This window comes from Stenella coeruleoalba (assembly GCF_951394435.1).
Source record: "Stenella coeruleoalba genome assembly, chromosome: 19".
Classification (NCBI taxonomy): domain Eukaryota; kingdom Metazoa; phylum Chordata; class Mammalia; order Artiodactyla; family Delphinidae; genus Stenella; species Stenella coeruleoalba.
This window is the reverse complement of record NC_137165.1, coordinates 9,427,525-9,443,884: the sequence shown is the minus strand read 5'-3', so window position 1 is coordinate 9,443,884 and position 16,360 is coordinate 9,427,525. Positions and strand designations below refer to the sequence as shown.

General features: G+C 52.9%; 2 protein-coding genes across 3 annotated transcripts; both read left to right on the top strand.

Annotated features, from left to right (window-relative positions):
• Window positions 1-1,029: 1,029 nt before the first annotated feature.
• Window positions 1,030-6,310, top strand: FGF11 (fibroblast growth factor 11). 2 transcript variants are annotated; one of them, XM_079904940.1, is made up of 5 exons: window positions 1,030-1,247; window positions 2,900-3,010; window positions 3,541-3,644; window positions 4,344-4,458; window positions 4,725-6,310. In XM_079904940.1, the coding sequence occupies exons 1-5, from the start codon at window positions 1,055-1,057 to the stop codon at window positions 4,901-4,903; spliced, it is 702 nt and encodes a 233-aa protein (XP_079761066.1). In that variant the 5' UTR covers window positions 1,030-1,054; the 3' UTR covers window positions 4,904-6,310. The 2 variants fall into 2 exon arrangements, with proteins under 2 accessions (XP_079761066.1, XP_079761065.1); XM_079904939.1 differs by having other exon boundaries at window positions 4,260-4,458.
• Window positions 6,311-6,524: 214 nt separating this feature from the next.
• CHRNB1 (cholinergic receptor nicotinic beta 1 subunit) lies at window positions 6,525-16,262 on the top strand (the record flags this gene model as incomplete). Its single annotated transcript, XM_079905757.1, has 11 exons — window positions 6,525-6,588; window positions 6,674-6,813; window positions 7,399-7,443; window positions 7,988-8,097; window positions 8,202-8,310; window positions 8,676-8,823; window positions 9,296-9,505; window positions 12,374-12,597; window positions 13,091-13,272; window positions 13,621-13,768; window positions 14,073-16,262. The coding sequence occupies 11 exons, from the start codon at window positions 6,525-6,527 to the stop codon at window positions 14,211-14,213; spliced, it is 1,521 nt and encodes a 506-aa protein (XP_079761883.1). The 3' UTR covers window positions 14,214-16,262.
• Window positions 16,263-16,360: the final 98 nt, after the last annotated feature.

Here is a 16,360-nt window from a genome sequence, read left to right as displayed (position 1 = left end):
AAGGAAGAGGGGGTGCTATAGGCAGTCCCGGGGAGGACAAGGAAGCCCTGTCGCAGAAAGCTCTGATGCGCTCTGACTTACAGCGGGTCTGTTCACATTTGGGGACCCGTGACAACGTGGGTGCACTCCTCTCTCGGGGGGCTGGTTGGATTGGAGGGCGTGGGATCTAAACAGCACCAGCTGTCCCCGAGGAAATTAGGGGCTGCCAGAAAAAAAAAGCCAAAAACCTATGCTCCTTATTCCGAGGTGACAGAGGGCCCTCCAGACAACCACCTGGTGTAACCACTAGGAAGGGCGGATTTGGAGGTGACTTCAAAAGGAGTGGATGGTAACAAAGTGAGGAAAGGGGCTCAGCAGCTGGAACGCTGTGCCACTAGAATTGGGGGTGACTTGGTAAAAAGCGGTATCGTCCAGAGACAGGGTCTGGGAACCTCTTCTTGCTGATTGGCGACAGTCTGGATATTTCAAGGCATAGTTTTTTGGGGATTTCAGTGAAAAAAAGTGGGGGATTCTTCAATTAGAGGGTGGCAAAAGAAAAGACACCAAGGTTGGGTTCTTCCTAGACACTGGCAACACCCCAGCAGGGGTGGGGTGAGCTAATATCCCCAAAGCTAAGGACCCACACCCTTAAAATTACAAGAGTGGCTTTGGCAGGAGTGCAGGTCCCGGAAATAGGGTGGAAAGGTGCCTGGGGATATTGGAACCACATCCTGGAAAATTTGAGGGTCTTGGCTTTGGGATAGTGTTAGTGGGGGACAGGGACACTGGAGATCAGAGAAGGGGGAGTTTTCTGCGGGGGGCAAAGGTCGAGGGTGGGGTCAACTGACAGGTACATAGGCTGCTGGGTCTGGCGAAGCTAGCACGAGGCCCAAGGGTGGGAGCTGGTGCCTGGGGGGGGGTCGTCTAGGGCTTATCCTCAGGTCCCGTGGGTGAGGCGGCGAGTCGGACCGGAGAGTCAAGAGCATGTCCTGGTGAGCTAGCGGGCTTCTCCGGGGGGGGGGGGCAGCGCGCTCCGGGAGCCTGCCGGTTTTGGGGTGTCTCCTCCCGGGGCGCCATGGCGGCACTGGCCAGCAGCCTGATCCGGCAGAAGCGGGAGGTCCACGAGCCCGGGGGCAGCCGGCCCGTGTCGGCGCAGCGGCGCGTGTGTCCCCGCGGCACCAAGTCCCTTTGCCAGAAGCAGCTCCTCATCCTGCTGTCCAAGGTGCGACTGTGCGGGGGGCGGCCCGCGCGGCCGGACCGCTGCCCGGGTGAGTGGCTGGGGCGGGGTCTCCGGGCCGGGGGTCTCTCTGCCTGGGAGGTTGAGGCCAGGGACTCGGAAGAGCGGGGCCCGACTGACGGGGGCTCCCCGAAAGTGAAAGGGGGTGGGCCTGGACCACAAACTCTCGGCCAGACGATTCCTCAGTTCCCCTTCTCTCTCGCCCATAACCCCGAGTCCCCTTGCTTTCGAGGGCAAGGGGAAGGCTTGAGGGGCTAAGCCTGGTGCCCCGAAGCCTGGCAGCTCCCGCTCGGCCCCCCTCCCAACACAGGAGTCCCCACCCCCACCATCCTCTGCCTACGTGCCGTCTCTCGCGATTCTTTCAATGCCGAGTGGAGGGGCCTGGGGGTTCCGGACGCCTGGGTCACCCCGAGGGTTTCTGCGGCTCCGGCAGCCCCGCCCCCGCCTCGGTTCTCCCGCTCCTCCGAGCCTTGGATCCGTTCCTCCTCGCCGAGCTTGCCTGGCTCGGTACCAATCTGCCCAGCTCTCCCCCGGGTGTCCTTGCAGCTACCTCGCCAGTCCGCCCCTCTGTGCGCCCTCCTCCCGTGACCTGCACTTCAGGAAGAGAGCTGGGCACTCCCCCATGACCGCCTACGCGACTCAGAAATCGGGTCCCACGGGCTCAGGGGACCCTCTGCCGCGAGGAACTCAGACACACTACACGGCTGGATACCCGCACGGAGACTGGGGGTCGTACCATCTACGAGGGGGTACCGGGAACTCGGCCGCAAGCGCCGGGGGAGGAGAGTTGTGAGGGTTAGCGTGTGGTCCCCGTCCAGGTGCGACAGGCGGGAAGTCCCTCTGGCCTCGCTCCTGTCCTCTCTCAGCTCCCCTAGGGGGAGACCCCCCCACCCCCCGCTGGCGTCCTCCTCCCCCCGCCGCCGGCCCTCCGCAGTGGTACGGTCCGCAGCCCACCCTTTGAGTGGGACCCAGCCCCCACGTGAGTCAGCCTGCCTCACCAGCTCCCTGGCCCCCTCCCCCATTTCCTTGGTTTGGTACCGAATATCCCCCATCCCAGGCGGGTTACCTGGATGATGGGGAGAGGCTGAGCCTCAGGGAGGGCGGGGACCCCGCGAGCCAGCAGACTGACAGACAGACAGACAGACAGACAGATGGGTCAGTGTCAGACAGGCCGGCGCTGGGCCAAGGCGAGGCCCGCGCGAAGCGAGCGGCAGCCGCAGCAGCAGGTGCTGAGTCAGCGTCAGGCCCAGTCCCACCCCCACTCCTGAGGGGGCGCCCCTACCCTGGGGTCACCTTAATGCCCCTCACATTCGCAAACACACTGCCCCTTCAGCAGCTCTGCCTGTCTCCCTTTGTCCTCTGCGTTTCCATGTATCTCTCCCCTTCCTCTTCCTTCTTCTCCCCTCCCCCCATTCTGGTTGAGCTGTAGAGTAGGAATTAAATACATTTCAATCAATTAAACTGAAAGCTGGTTAGAGGAAGCAGAAGGGACCCACACCCCAGCTTCCTCTGGAGTCAAAGAGAGGTGGGGGAGAGCTTGCTTAGAGGGTCAGGGAGTTGGGGCCCTGGGACCCTCTTCCTTCCCTCCATCCTCCTTTCCTTCTGTCCTCTGATCCCGCCAAGTGTAGCAATGTTTCTGGGAACAGAGATGTCATGTTCCAAGATGAATGTCTCTCTCTCCAGAGCCTCAGCTCAAAGGCATCGTCACCAAACTGTTCTGCCGCCAGGGTTTCTACCTCCAGGCGAATCCCGATGGGAGCATCCAGGGCACCCCAGAGGACACCAGCTCTTTCAGTGAGAGGGGAAGCCAGCTGCTGGGTGGGAAGGGGGAGCACAGGCATAGGAGATGACAGTCCTATTGTGGCTTCAGGTTCTGTTGTTTTCAGTCTGGCTTTTTTTTTTTTTAGATGTTGGGGGTAGGAGTTTATTAATTAATTAATTTATTTTTGCTGTGTTGGGTCTTGGTTTCTGTGCGAGGGCTTTCTCTAGTTGTGTCGAGCGGGGGCCACTCTTCATCGCTGTGCGCGGGACTCTCACTATCGCGGCCTCTCTTGTTGCGGAGCACAGGCTTCAGACGCGCAGGCTCAGTAGTTGTGGCTTACGGGCCTAGTTGCTCCGCGGCATGTGGGATCCTCCCAGACCAGGGCTCGAACCCGTGTCCCCTGCATTAGCAGGCAGATTCTCAACCACTGCGCCACCAGGGAAGCCCCAGTCTGGCTTTTTGACCCCTCAAAGGAAGAAGTAGAACTGGGACCAGAATTGAGGGGGGGCTCGGATGGGGATTGGAGACTTGGGGTACTGATACCCCTTCTCTCCACCCCCAGCCCACTTCAACCTGATCCCTGTGGGGCTCCGTGTAGTCACCATCCAGAGTGCCAAGCTGGGTCACTACGTGGCCATGAACGCTGAGGGGCTGCTCTACAGCTCGGTGAGACAAGGGGGCAGAGTGGCCTGGAGTCAGGGGACTCCCCTAGCTACAGCCTTCCCAACTACAGATATTTTGCAGCTCAGGGCTTCCTCTCCCTCCAGCTCTTGCCTGTCCTCACTGCCCTCTCCCAAGCACCTCCTCTAGCGTCCCTCCAATCCCTTCTCCTTGAATAGCCTCCTAAATACCCCCAGGCTCTTTGAATGTCCAACTCTGTCAACCTTTTAGGACCCCTGTGTCTTCTCCAACCTCCTCTAGACCTCATTATTACTCACTTCCCCAGAGTCATTCAGGATGCTGGGGAAGGATTCAGGAACTCCTCCAAGCAGAAATTCCCTCCAGGTGCCCTGGATGGTGAGAGGGTGGGAGTAGAGCAGAGAGAAGTTATCTTCTTATCCCAGGCCCCCAGAAGTCTAGGTCCCGGCCCTCGGGGGGCCACCAGACTCTTCCTCATCCTCCCTTTCTCCCAGTTCCTGTGTGGACTCAGAAGTTGGCTCTGCCAGTCTCAAACATATGGATTATATCCTGCCTTGCTCTTCCCAGGGCTCCCTTCTGTTCAGTGATGTGTCTTTTTGTCTTTCTGTCTGTGTGTGCCTTTCTGGGTCTTTGTCTCCTCAGCCACATTTCACAGCTGAGTGTCGCTTTAAGGAGTGCGTCTTTGAGAATTACTATGTCCTGTACGCCTCTGCTCTCTATCGCCAGCGTCGTTCTGGCCGGGCCTGGTACCTGGGCCTGGACAAGGAGGGCCGAGTCATGAAGGGAAATCGAGTCAAGAAGACCAAGGCAGCCGCCCACTTTGTGCCCAAGCTCCTGGAGGGTGAGTATGGACCCCCAGGGAAGAGGTGGACCACATGGGACGGTATTGACCTAGACATGGACATTTAGTGACACACAGCTAAGGGCTATAAGTGTTTTAAGAGGACACATGCTATGACAGGTCAAGCCAGGAAGGCTTTGGCCTTTGGAGGTTTGGGAAGCTCTCCTTCTGTGGGTTCCCAGAGGAGGAGTGTAGGGGAAGGGAGCCCTTTCAGAGCTCTCTTGGTGCCTAACTCTCCTTCCTGCTCCTCTCTCTCCCCTTCACAGTGGCTGTGTACCGGGAGCCTTCTCTCCACAGTGTCCCTGAGACCTCCCCTTCCAGTCCCCCTGCCCCCTGCCGTGTAGTCCCTGGACTGGAGGCTCCCTGCTCTAGCCACCACCACAGCCTGTCTCCCAGCCCTGCTTCTGGCCCTGCTCTCACCCCTGCTGCCACACTCATGCCCTGAGCAGCCATGTCCCACGAGGTGCTCTACCCTGAGGGAGCCTAGGGGCCGGCCATGACTTCCGGGGCTGCTGAGACCCTTAGATCCTTGGGCCCGGGAAAGGGGTCAGAGAGGGGGATGTCTGAAAATGGTCCTGGCTGATCACTTCTTTCCTTCCACACTCACACCCTCCAAAGCCTTTTCCCGAGATGGTGCGGGGGGGTTCCAAAACTGACAAAACCAGGGCATAAATCTTCCCCACCCCGGGCTCAGCCAGTTCCTGGAGCCCTTTGCCCTTTTCATGGCCACCAAGCCATAGACTTATAGGTCCACTGCAGCTCAGGATTAGTTTCCTTCTTTCGCTACTCCACCTTTTGCCTTGTTCCAGACAGGCTCTGGAACACCAGGCACCCCAGCCAGGGCCATTTCTGCACCCAGGGTCTGTGCTGGTACACAGGCATGCTGCCAGGCTCTGTTCTGGATCCATCAGGCTTCTGTCCTTCACCCAGATGGACCCCTGGTTTCCAATTAGAGAGAGGCTGGATTTGGGCCCTGTCCAGCTGTTGGTCTTGGCCTGAATTGGGCCAGTCTCAGATCACCACAGGTTTAATTTTCTTACCCCAGAGACACCCAGTTCTAGAGCGTGGTGTTCTAGACACATACAGAGCCATACTTCCTTCTGAATCTCAGCTCTAGGACATAGACCACGACTCTCAGCCCTTCCCTCTAGGATGGAACTAGAGCCTATATAGGCATGTTATTGCTCTAGAGTAAGAGTTCTAGACCCACGCTTCCACCTTCTCTAGTGATACCTGTTAAGCAGGAGCTCTGGAAAGGACCCAGCTATGATTCACAAAGAACTAAGTCCAGAACTTCTTGTTTTCCCTAGACAATTTTCCAAAAATCTTATTCTTCCTATAGAATGCTAACCTTATTTTTTACATGCAGTTTCTAGCTCCTGCAACTCAGCTGGGGTCCTGCCAGGGAACAGAGGCTGAGGAAGGGCAGAGGAGTTTTGGAAGGAATCCCTGGCTCATAGAAGGGCAGCTAGGATGGGAAAGTGGCCAGAACCATGGCATGACTGGACCTGTGCCTGGGTTGGGGGGACATGAACACTTAGCTACCTCAGCAGGAATTCCTTCCAGGTCCCCTTTAAAGCTGAGGTCTTTAGGGTAATGGGTCTAGAATAAAAAAGACAAATGGGACATAGCTTTGAACCCTCTCAAATGAGGAGACACCAATTCAGCAATAAGTCCCACCCTTCTCCCCTACAGGTCAGGCCAAGGAGGGTGAGGGCCTCTTGGTCTCTAGACCTCATACACCCCTCCAGCTTCTAACTGAATAGAACTTGCTTTACCTCAGCTGGGTGTTAGGTACCCAAAAAGGCTCTGCTCCCAGGGGACCAGTCTCCACTCCATGCTTTCTCAATTAAAGACGATTTATACAATTGAAGTGTTGTCTGCCATCTGTGGGTAGCAGGCTTTGGCAGTCGCTCAGGGAGGGATCAAGTCCCAGGGGCGGGGCGGGTAGGCTGGCGGCTGCCCCCCAATAACAGGTGCACATTCCTGGGCGCCTCGTCACTTCCCCTGCGCTGGCTGTCCTGCTGGCTCACCCAAGCGGACTCACTGAGCGACGCGGGCGGGCTATGACCCCAGGGGCGCTGCTGCTGCTGCTGCTGCTGGGGGCGTTGGGGGCGCCATTCGCCCCGGGTAAGTCTGGGCCTCAAAGGGGCAGTGACAGGGCCAGAGGTCGTGGCCGGGCATCAGGGCTTCACTCAGTTCTCTCCTCCTCCAGGCGCCCGCGGCTCGGAGGCGGAGGGCCGACTCCGCGAGAAACTTTTCTCGGGCTATGATAGCTCGGTGAGGCCGGCGCGGGAGGTGGGAGACCGCGTCGGGGTCAGCATTGGTTTCAGCCTAGCGCAATTAATCAGCCTGGTGAGGGCGCACGCGGGGAGTTGAGGTCTGGCCCACTAGCCGGCTGTGGGGCGTGGCTTTAGGCAGGGCGGGACCCAGGGACCACTGTGGGCGGGGTCCGGGGCGAGGCCAGGCTGGGTGACTGACGGGCCGTTAGTAGAGAGTGGGTCGAAATCGGACCAATGGACAAGCTGTGGGTGTGGCTGCTGGACGGGCCAGGATGGGGCCGGGCAGGATGATGAACGGGCCTGTGGGCAGATCTCAAAGTGGAGCTGGGGCCGATGGACAGGCCGGAGAGCGGACCTTGGGGCGGGGTCATAGGCTGGGGCGGACCTTGGTGCCGGACAGGGTCAATAAACAACAGCAGGCAGAGATTCACTCCGGCCGGGGCCGGGACTGGTAGATGAACTGGCTGGCTGTACGGCCAGCAGGAAGTTTACGAGATAGAGGCGGAGCTTAAGCCAACGCAGTTTATAGGAGGTGGGGCTTGAACCCTAGAGGGTGCGACTCAGAAAAAGAGGGGAGTTTCCAGGGAGAGTTTACCCACCGAGCCCCTCATTTCTCTACACTGACATCATATCTACCCTTTAACCTTTTCCCTTCTAGAACGAGAAGGATGAGGAGATGAGCACAAAGGTCTACTTAGACCTGGTACGGAGACCCCCGCAGGGTGGGAAAGGGCGGGCGTCCCGCTGCCTTTACAATTTCCTCGAATGTCCCGCCCAGTAAAGATTTTTTTTTTTTTTTTTGCATCACGGCCTCAGAAAACACATTTATAACTGAAACAGAAGCTTCAGGAAACAATACCTATCTTTACTATGGGAGCTGCATTCCATGCATTTTTCATTCTAAATTTTTTTTTTTTAACACTGGTTTGGGGCCACTCATTTGATTCCGGACCTATGAAAAGGGTCGTTAACTGCAGTTTGAAAACCACTGTTTTAGAGGCTAGCGTGCAACTCCCTCGTTTTTACAGAAAGAAGAAATTGGGGCCCGATGAGAGAGAAGGGGAAATTAGTTGATAGGGTCCCAAAGAGTGCAGGTGGAGTCTTAAACAGAGCCCCGGCCTCCAGAACCACAGACCATGCCTGCGCGGCTCTCCTCCCTTGCATTCCCTGCCCGGACTTCCTTCGCACATCCCAAGACTCCATCCAGCCTCCAGCCCCAGACGGCCCCTCAGCCTCTGCTTCCCTAGGAGTGGACTGACTACAGGCTGAGCTGGGACCCTGAGGAGCACGAGGGCATCGATTCACTTCGCATCACTGCCGAATCCGTGTGGCTACCAGACGTGGTGCTCCTAAACAAGTAAGGATGTTCCCAAAGTCTGGGAGGTGGGGCAGGGCCTCTGGAGGGGCGCGGCCTCCGGAGGGAGGGGCCTGATCCCAGATAAGAAAATTCTTTCCCTGCAGCAACGACGGAAATTTTGATGTTGCTCTGGACATCAGCGTCGTGGTGTCCTCCGACGGCTCCGTGCGCTGGCAGCCCCCGGGCATCTATCGCAGCAGCTGCAGCATCCAGGTGTCCGGGCCCCACCCGGGAAGCTCAAGGCGCTCCTAGAGACCCTCACTCAGATATCCCTCCTCCATTATCCCCATGACCCTCACGTCTCTCTTACCCTTCTGGTTTTCCGTTGAGTTTCATCTTCTCTGTCCACTTTCATTGACTTTCAGTCTTCCTCAGTGACCGCGCCCCTCCATTGTCCATGACCTCCCCGCATAACCTTCTTATTCCTCTGTGACTCCACTTCTCTGCGATCTCCCCCTGGTGATCCCTATCTCCCTGGTGCACCATATCCTCTGACCCCTGTCTGCCCTGTGACCTCCCCAGCTCCCCCAGCCCTGACCAGCTCTCTGGCAGCTCTAGTGACTCTCCACTCCATCCAGGTCACCTACTTCCCCTTTGACTGGCAGAACTGCACCATGGTGTTCAGTTCCTATAGCTATGACAGCTCAGAAGTCAGTCTGCAGACCGGCTTGGGTCCCGATGGGCAGGAGCGGCAGGAAGTGCACATTCATGAAGGCACCTTTATTGGTGAGTGGGCATGGCTCCCATGTCCATGGGCTTTATGATTTCCAGTTTCTAACAGGCTGATAAATATACTCCCTCAGTGAGTCCCTGTGAGTTCAGCAAGATAGGTGTAACTGTCTATATTTTGTGGTTATGGAAATTGAGACTTGCTCAAATTTATTAGAGATGGGCTGTCCAGCCCAGGGACCATATCTAGCCCCTTATTACATCAGTCCCTCCTGCTCTAGGATGTGGCAGAGAAAGCCATATCTGGGGATTCCCTGGCGGTCCAGTGGTTAGGACTCCACACTTTCACTGCTGAGGGCCCGGGTTCAATCCCTCGTTGGGGAACTAAGATCCCACGAGCAGCGCGGTGGCGCAGTGAGGCAAAAAAAAAAAAGAAAGAAAAAGGAAAGAAAGCCGTATATCTGGCACCAACAAAGACAGGTTCCACATCTGTGTCACCTTCTCTTCTCCCCCGCCTCCGCCACCCAAGAGAATGGTCAATGGGAGATTATTCACAAGCCTTCTCGGCTAATCCAGCCTCCAGTGGATCCTAGGGGAGGTGGGGAAAGACGGCGTGAAGCAGTCACCTTCTACCTCATCATTCGCCGGAAGCCTCTCTTTTACCTGGTCAACGTCATTGCCCCATGCATCCTCATCACTCTTCTGGCCATCTTCGTCTTCTACCTGCCACCAGATGCAGGTAAGAGGGGAAGGGGCCCAGCACTCCTTCTTACCAATAGCTCCGGTTCTTGCTCTTCACCCATAATACAGGGAAGGTTTTCCTGCCAACTCAAGCCTTCATGAACTGTGCTTCAGCAATCTCACCCAGGTTTTCCTTTCAGGAAGAGCCTTTGCCTCTGCATCCAGATTTCCCCTCCAACCTCAAGCTCTACCTCCCCTCTGCTGCTCACTTCTCTGCACCCAGTAACTTCTGAGCTCTTCCCTTCAGAATCCTAGGATCTCATCCTTGGAACTGCCACTCCTCTGACCAACAAACTCCCAGGCTTAGCTAACGCTTCCTTTCCCTTTCCGCATTCCTAGCATCCTCCCTCCCCCACTTGTCAAATGCCGCCTACTAGTCCCTTAACCTCCTATGTCCCTTGGAAATAATAGCCAACATTTCTCTAGGAGACAGCACAATATGCTAACAGAGTAACCTTGGGCAAATTCCTTAATCTCTTAGTGTCCTGATCTGGAAATAGGACAGTCGTTGTCCCTCCCACATAGGACTATTTTGAGGATTAACTGAGTTAATAGAACTATGCCTGGTACTCTGTAAGCTTTGTGTAAGTGTAGGTATAGTCTTTTCTAATTTTGAGCACTTGCTATAAGATAATACAAATAATGTGTTACATATATTAACTGAGTTCTAATCTTCACAACTCTGTGAGGTAAGTACTGAATTGTCTTCCCGTTTCACAGAGGCTAAGTGACTTTAAGTCATTCACCTGACATTACACAGGGAGAGGCAGTGTTGCTATTCCAACCCTGCTTAGTACTAGTCTGATCCAGAGACTGATATCCTAAACTCTCATATTCAAAGATACTTTACTGGGAGTTCTCTGGTAGGCTAGTGGTTAGGATTCTGGGCTTTCACTGCTGTGGCCTGAAAAACAAAACGAAACAAACAAAAAGCACACGCTTTCCTTCTCTCTGTAATCAAGCCCTCTCTCAGTCTAGGGAAGGAGAGTGATGCATCTCTAGAACACACTTCCACATGTAACTTCTCCTTCTTCCTGGAGCAAGGCAAATCTTGGAACCCAATATTACAGGACTAAAGTAGAACAGACCATAATAGTTATTTATTTCAATGCCTTCCATGAAGTTTGCAGCGCCTGTTGTATGCCACAGTAATAACCAGCCACCTGGTATATTCTTACATACTTGGTTTCATTTTTAGATCCTTCGATTTGCTATATAGTTCCTGCTACAGGGGTTGGTCCATTCATTCATTTAACAATACTTGTTGAACATCTGTAATGTGCAAGGCACTGGGAATACATCAGTGAATAAAACAGACAAAAATCCCTGCTCTCATGGAGTTTATATTCTAGTGGGGGAGACAGTCAGTAAACATAATAAACCCATTGGATAGTATATTATTTTTTTTTTATTAATTTATTTATTTAGGCTGCGTTTGGCCTTTGTTGCTGCGCGGGGCTTTCTCTAGTTGTGGTGAACAGGGGCTACTTTCGTTGCAGTGCACGGGCTTCTCATTGCGGTGGCTCCTCTTGTTGTGGAACACGGAATCTAGGCGCGTGGGCTTCAGTAGTTGTGGCACGCGGGCTCTAGAGCACAAGCTCAGTAGTTGTGGCGCACGGGCTTAGTTGCTCCGCGGTATGTGGGATCTTCCCGGACCAGGGCTCGAACCCGCATCCCCTGCATTGGCAGGCGGATTCCTAACCACTGTGCCACCAGGGAAGTCCTAGATAGTATATTAGGAGAGGTCAATTCCTAAGAAGGAAAAATAGGAAAAGGGTTTGGGGAGGATGAGAATGGGGGTAGGGGGTTGCAATTTATTTATTTATTTAAACAATTTTATTGAAATATAGTTGATTTACAATGTTGTGTTTCATTTCTGCTGTACAGCAAAGTGACTCATTTACACATATATATATTTTTTCATATTCTTTTCCGCTATGGTTTATCACAGGGGTTGCAATTTAAAAATAGGATGGTCAGTGAATGCCTCACTAAAAAGGGAATGTTTGATCAATATTTGAACAAAGACTTGAAGGAAGTGAGAGAATGACCCTGGTAGATATCTGGGGGAAGAAATTACCAGGAGGAGTTAACAGTGAATGCAAAGGCTCTGAGGTGGGCATGTGCCTTGCATATTCAAGAAATAGCCAACGTAACTGAATGAAGTAAGCAAGAGAGAAAACAGTATGAGATGTAGTCAGAGAGCTAATGGGAAGGCCTTGTAGACTTCAGTAAGGACTTTTATGCTAAAGGCGATGGGAAGCCACTGGAGTGATATGATCTGATTTACATTTTAAGGGGATCAATCCGGCTGCTCTGTTGAGAACAGTCAGCAGGGGGGCAAAGGATGAAGCAAAGAGGAGGCCTTTATAATAACTCAGATCTGAGGTAATGGTGGCTGGTACCAGGATGGTAGTGGTAAATGTGATAAGTCATCAGTTTCAGGATATATTTTGAAGATAGAGCCAATAGGGTTTGGTATGGATTGGATATGGGATGAGAGAGAGGAGAACTGAGAATGACTCAAAGGGATTTGGCCTGAGCCACAGGAAAGGTCGAGTTGTCATTTATGAACTGAGGCAGACTATGTGGGGAGTCGGTGGTGAGGGAATTAAGTTTTGGACATGTTAAGTTCGAGATGTCTAGTGGACACCCAAATGGAGAGGTTAAGTAGGTAGGTGGATACAAGTGTGGAATTTAGGGGAATCAGTCCAGGTTGGAGGTATAAATGTAGGAGTTATTTGCATGCAGTTGGCCCTTCCAAAAGCCTGTCCTTGAGTGGGCTGGAAACACGGTCACTGATTATGCCAGGGAGATTGCTTTCTGGCAAAGCCTAATCCTTCCGCCTTCCCCTCTGTCCCCCAAGGAGAGAAGATGGGGCTCTCGATCTTTGCCCTGCTGACCCTTACTGTGTTCCTGCTGCTGCTGGCAGACAAAGTGCCTGAGACCTCCCTGTCTGTCCCCATCATTATCAAATACCTCATGTTTACCATGGTCCTCGTCACCTTCTCAGTCATCCTTAGCGTCGTAGTCCTCAACCTGCACCATCGCTCACCCCACACCCACCAAATGCCCCTTTGGGTCCGTCAGGTAAGAAGATCTCCTTTCCAACCTGTGTTAACTCTCAATCCTAGTATTTGGCTTTTTGTCCAGGTATCGCTCCTCCCTCCCACCGACTTCAACCTTCCCTTTCACAGACCTGAGGGAGAACTACAACTCCTGGTAGAGTGTCAAAGTGCCAAGGTCTTTGGGTGTTGAAATGTTGCCCAATTAATTTTATCCTCCCATCATTAACATTGCGTAGATCCCAGACTCTCTTCATCAATACTGCCCATCGTGGGTCCCAAGGAAGCATTCTAAGGGTTAGGTACTATCAGGGTGGAAGCCCTCAGAACTTTTCTTTCCGGTCAGGATGCCTCCTAACCCACTTAAGAACTCTTGGGCTGTGTAGTTGCATTTCATCTGTGGGACGCATGCACGCATGCGCAGGAATGGGCACGTGCCGTGGGGGTGGTTGGCGGCTTCCCTTCTGGTCTGAGAGCATAAGAGCCCCCTCCAATACGCCTCTTCTTCTACTCTGCAGATCTTTATCCACAAACTCCCTCCGTATCTGGGTCTGAAGAGACCCAAACCTGAGAGAGACCAGATACCGGAGCCACCTCCTATACCTCTCAGGGATTCTCCAGGAAGTGGCTGGGGTCGGGGAACAGATGAATATTTCATCCGCAAGCCACCAAATGATTTTCTCTTCCCCAAACCCAACAGGTAGTATCTACTCCCCATCGCCCACGTGGAAGGGAGAGGGAGAACTACACTTCCCAGGAGACTGTGCGGAGGCAGGCGTCCTAAGCTCCCGGAGGATGTCGTGGTTGAGCATCATGGGACTTGTAGTATCCCTTCTGTTGCCCACTTTGCGGGGAGGTGGGAACTAAAGGGAATAGGAGGAATTGCGGAAGGCTAGAGAGGTCGCCGCTGTCGGAGAGAACCTGAAGTGCTCTCTCACGTTTTGAAACCTGGATGGGCGTTGGAGGAGGGAGTTGGGGCGGGGCCTAGAGCACCCGCGCAGGCCGTCTTTGCGCCCCGGTCGTGGCCAAACATACTCGCCTCTTCCAGGTTCCAGCCTGAACTGTCTGCCCCGGACCTGCGGCGATTTACCGATGGTCCAAACCGGGCTGTGGGCCTGCCTCCCGAGCTACGGGAGGTCGTTTCCTCAATCAGCTACATCGCTCAACAGCTGCAGGAACAGGAGGCCCACGACGCGGTGAGTCCAAAGAGAGTGGGCCAAGGCAAGGCCTGGGAGGCCTTGGCTCCACCCACAAACTTAGGCTCCGCCCCCAGCACTCGATTTTATTTCTGATTGGAAGTTTGCCTCACTTGGTCCCGCCCCCTGGTTTCCGACTTGTTCTTTACTCACCTCCGTCGCCCGCAGTTTCGCTCTCTGCTATTCTGCGGGCCCGACCTTGACTCAAAGCCGTGGTAGGAGGACCTGGGTGCGGTACAGGGCCTTGGGGCCGCCTTCCCTGGGGGTCTGGAGCTCAGGAACAGTTTCCTCTTCCTACCCCCAGCTGAAGGAGGACTGGCAGTTTGTGGCCATGGTGGTGGACCGCCTCTTCCTGTGGACCTTCATCATCTTCACGAGCGTCGGGACCCTCGTCATCTTTCTGGACGCCACGTACCACTTGCCCCCTCCCGACCCCTTTCCTTGAGGACGAGAGGGCCGAGACCGAGGTTCTCGGCCAGTTGAATTGAGAGTTTGGTAGTACTCTCAAGTCCCATCCCTTTCTGCATCTTAACTCCTTCACTAGGAGTCCAATCCTCTCATCATTTCGTTTCTAGGGAGGAAGCCCAAGTGGGACTGGGCAGATGGGGGCCTTGGGCCCACCTGAAATGCACTATCCGATTATTTACTCTTTGGCTTCTTGAAGAAGCTCCATTGGATATTCACATCTAGGTTGGCAATGAATGGAACAAAGAACAAGAACTAGATTGTAAGCCTTCTGAGGGCAGGAACTGTCTGTTCACTGTAATATCCCCAGCACCTAGCACAGATCCTAACCTATACAGCCAGTACCTCTGGTTGAATGAATAGGGAAATTTTTTTTCTGTAAGGAAGTACACTAAGTAATAGTGTTTATGTTTGCATGTTGGGACTAGTGGTCGTTTTTTCTTTGTTTTTACCTTTCTGTAGTTTATTGTATTTTGTAATATGTATTATCTTTAGGATAAAAAAAAGGTTATTTCTAAAAGGATGCATTTGTAATGAGGATAAAAAAAGCACACTGCAAAAACCTTAAGTTCCAGCTTTGGTGCTCAAACTTTGGACAAGCTACTAAACTGCCCTGTGCCTCAGTTTCCCCATCTGTAAAATGAAGCTAATAATAATATCTGCTCCCTAGTCTGAGGATCATATGAGAAGATGAGAACAAAAGCATTATACAGTATACATCAGAGGTTACAAACTGGTGTGTTTCATTTGGCCCATGTTGTTGGCCAGCAGAATTTAAAATTTGAATTGGTTTGCTACTTTTAAAATGTGGATATTTCACAGAGGAATTTGGATTTCTGGCTTCTCTTGAAACTTTAAGAACTACAGTAGCACCAGGTCTGATTCCCCTGTTGGCAGCAACCTGCTAGAGCTGATTAGTGGCTGCCCACTCTGGTCAAGGTATTTGTATCAGAATTCCTCCAAGGCCCCACCCACCTAACCACTCATTTTACTTGCCCATGCCTGCATAACCCTAGACAAAATACAGGGGAGGGGAGGAGGGACAGGGAGTTGAAGCCCGTGGGAGGCCAGGAGTGGAACAAGAAAGGGTGTTGGTGTCTCTTATGGCCATCACACACTTTGTGCCTGTTTCCTTTCAGTTTGGAGAAAGGGCTTCATCTGGGAGATGAAGATCTTGTGCCCAGCAGGCTCTGTGAACTGGACTGCGTTAATGTTTCTGCCTGGAGGTCAGAGCAAAGTCAGCTTTAGCCTAGTGGCTGCAGCAATTACAGTGAAGTACCTAGGGTCAACAGGCTCTCACGCCTACTCAATTGCTGGAAGTTGGTGTCCTAAGAGGGAGAATAGGGCTACAACTTGTAGGGATCCCTGTGGGACAAGGTTAGCATGTCCCTGTCCAGCCAGACCCACCAGCCACGCCAATAATTGCACCTGGCATCCCACTGCGGAGCACAGTTCGTTTGTCTTGTTGGTTTATTGGCCTAGAGAGTTGGACACACACACAAATGCGGAGATAAATATTGGTCAGTTTCTCTAAATCTGGGTCCTCACTACGTATAGAGCTAGAGTCTGTAGAATTCTAAATCTTGCGTGCTGTGGCACAGAACCAGTGGCCTTCCCACTCCACCGTCACCCTTCTTCCCAGGGAACATGGGGAAAGAGGGCACAAACTGACAAGACTTAATAATTTTCAAAAGACAAAATTGCAAAATCCCAAATTTCCAACATGTGAAACTCACAATATTCAAGTTCCCCAACTCCGATACATGTATTTTAATCGCCATTTCGCCACAATCTCCTTTGTTGCCCAGAACCACCAAATTCTGGAAACTATTTTCCTAAATCATATTTTCAAAAAAATAAATGTCTACATTCTCAGTTCTCCCAAAATGTCCATGGTTTTAGAATTTTGACCTGTTCTGAAATTCAAATTCCCTGGTCCATCCTCAACCCCTTCCATCTCTGTGCCTTTTTGCCTCAGAGGAGTGCAGGTTAAGGATATAGGGGGACTGTTATCGCATCTGCCCCCTGCCTCCAAGGCCTTCCTCAGTCTCTCTTGTGGTTCCGCTGTGTATATATATATATATATATATATATATATATATATATATATATATATATTTTTTTTTT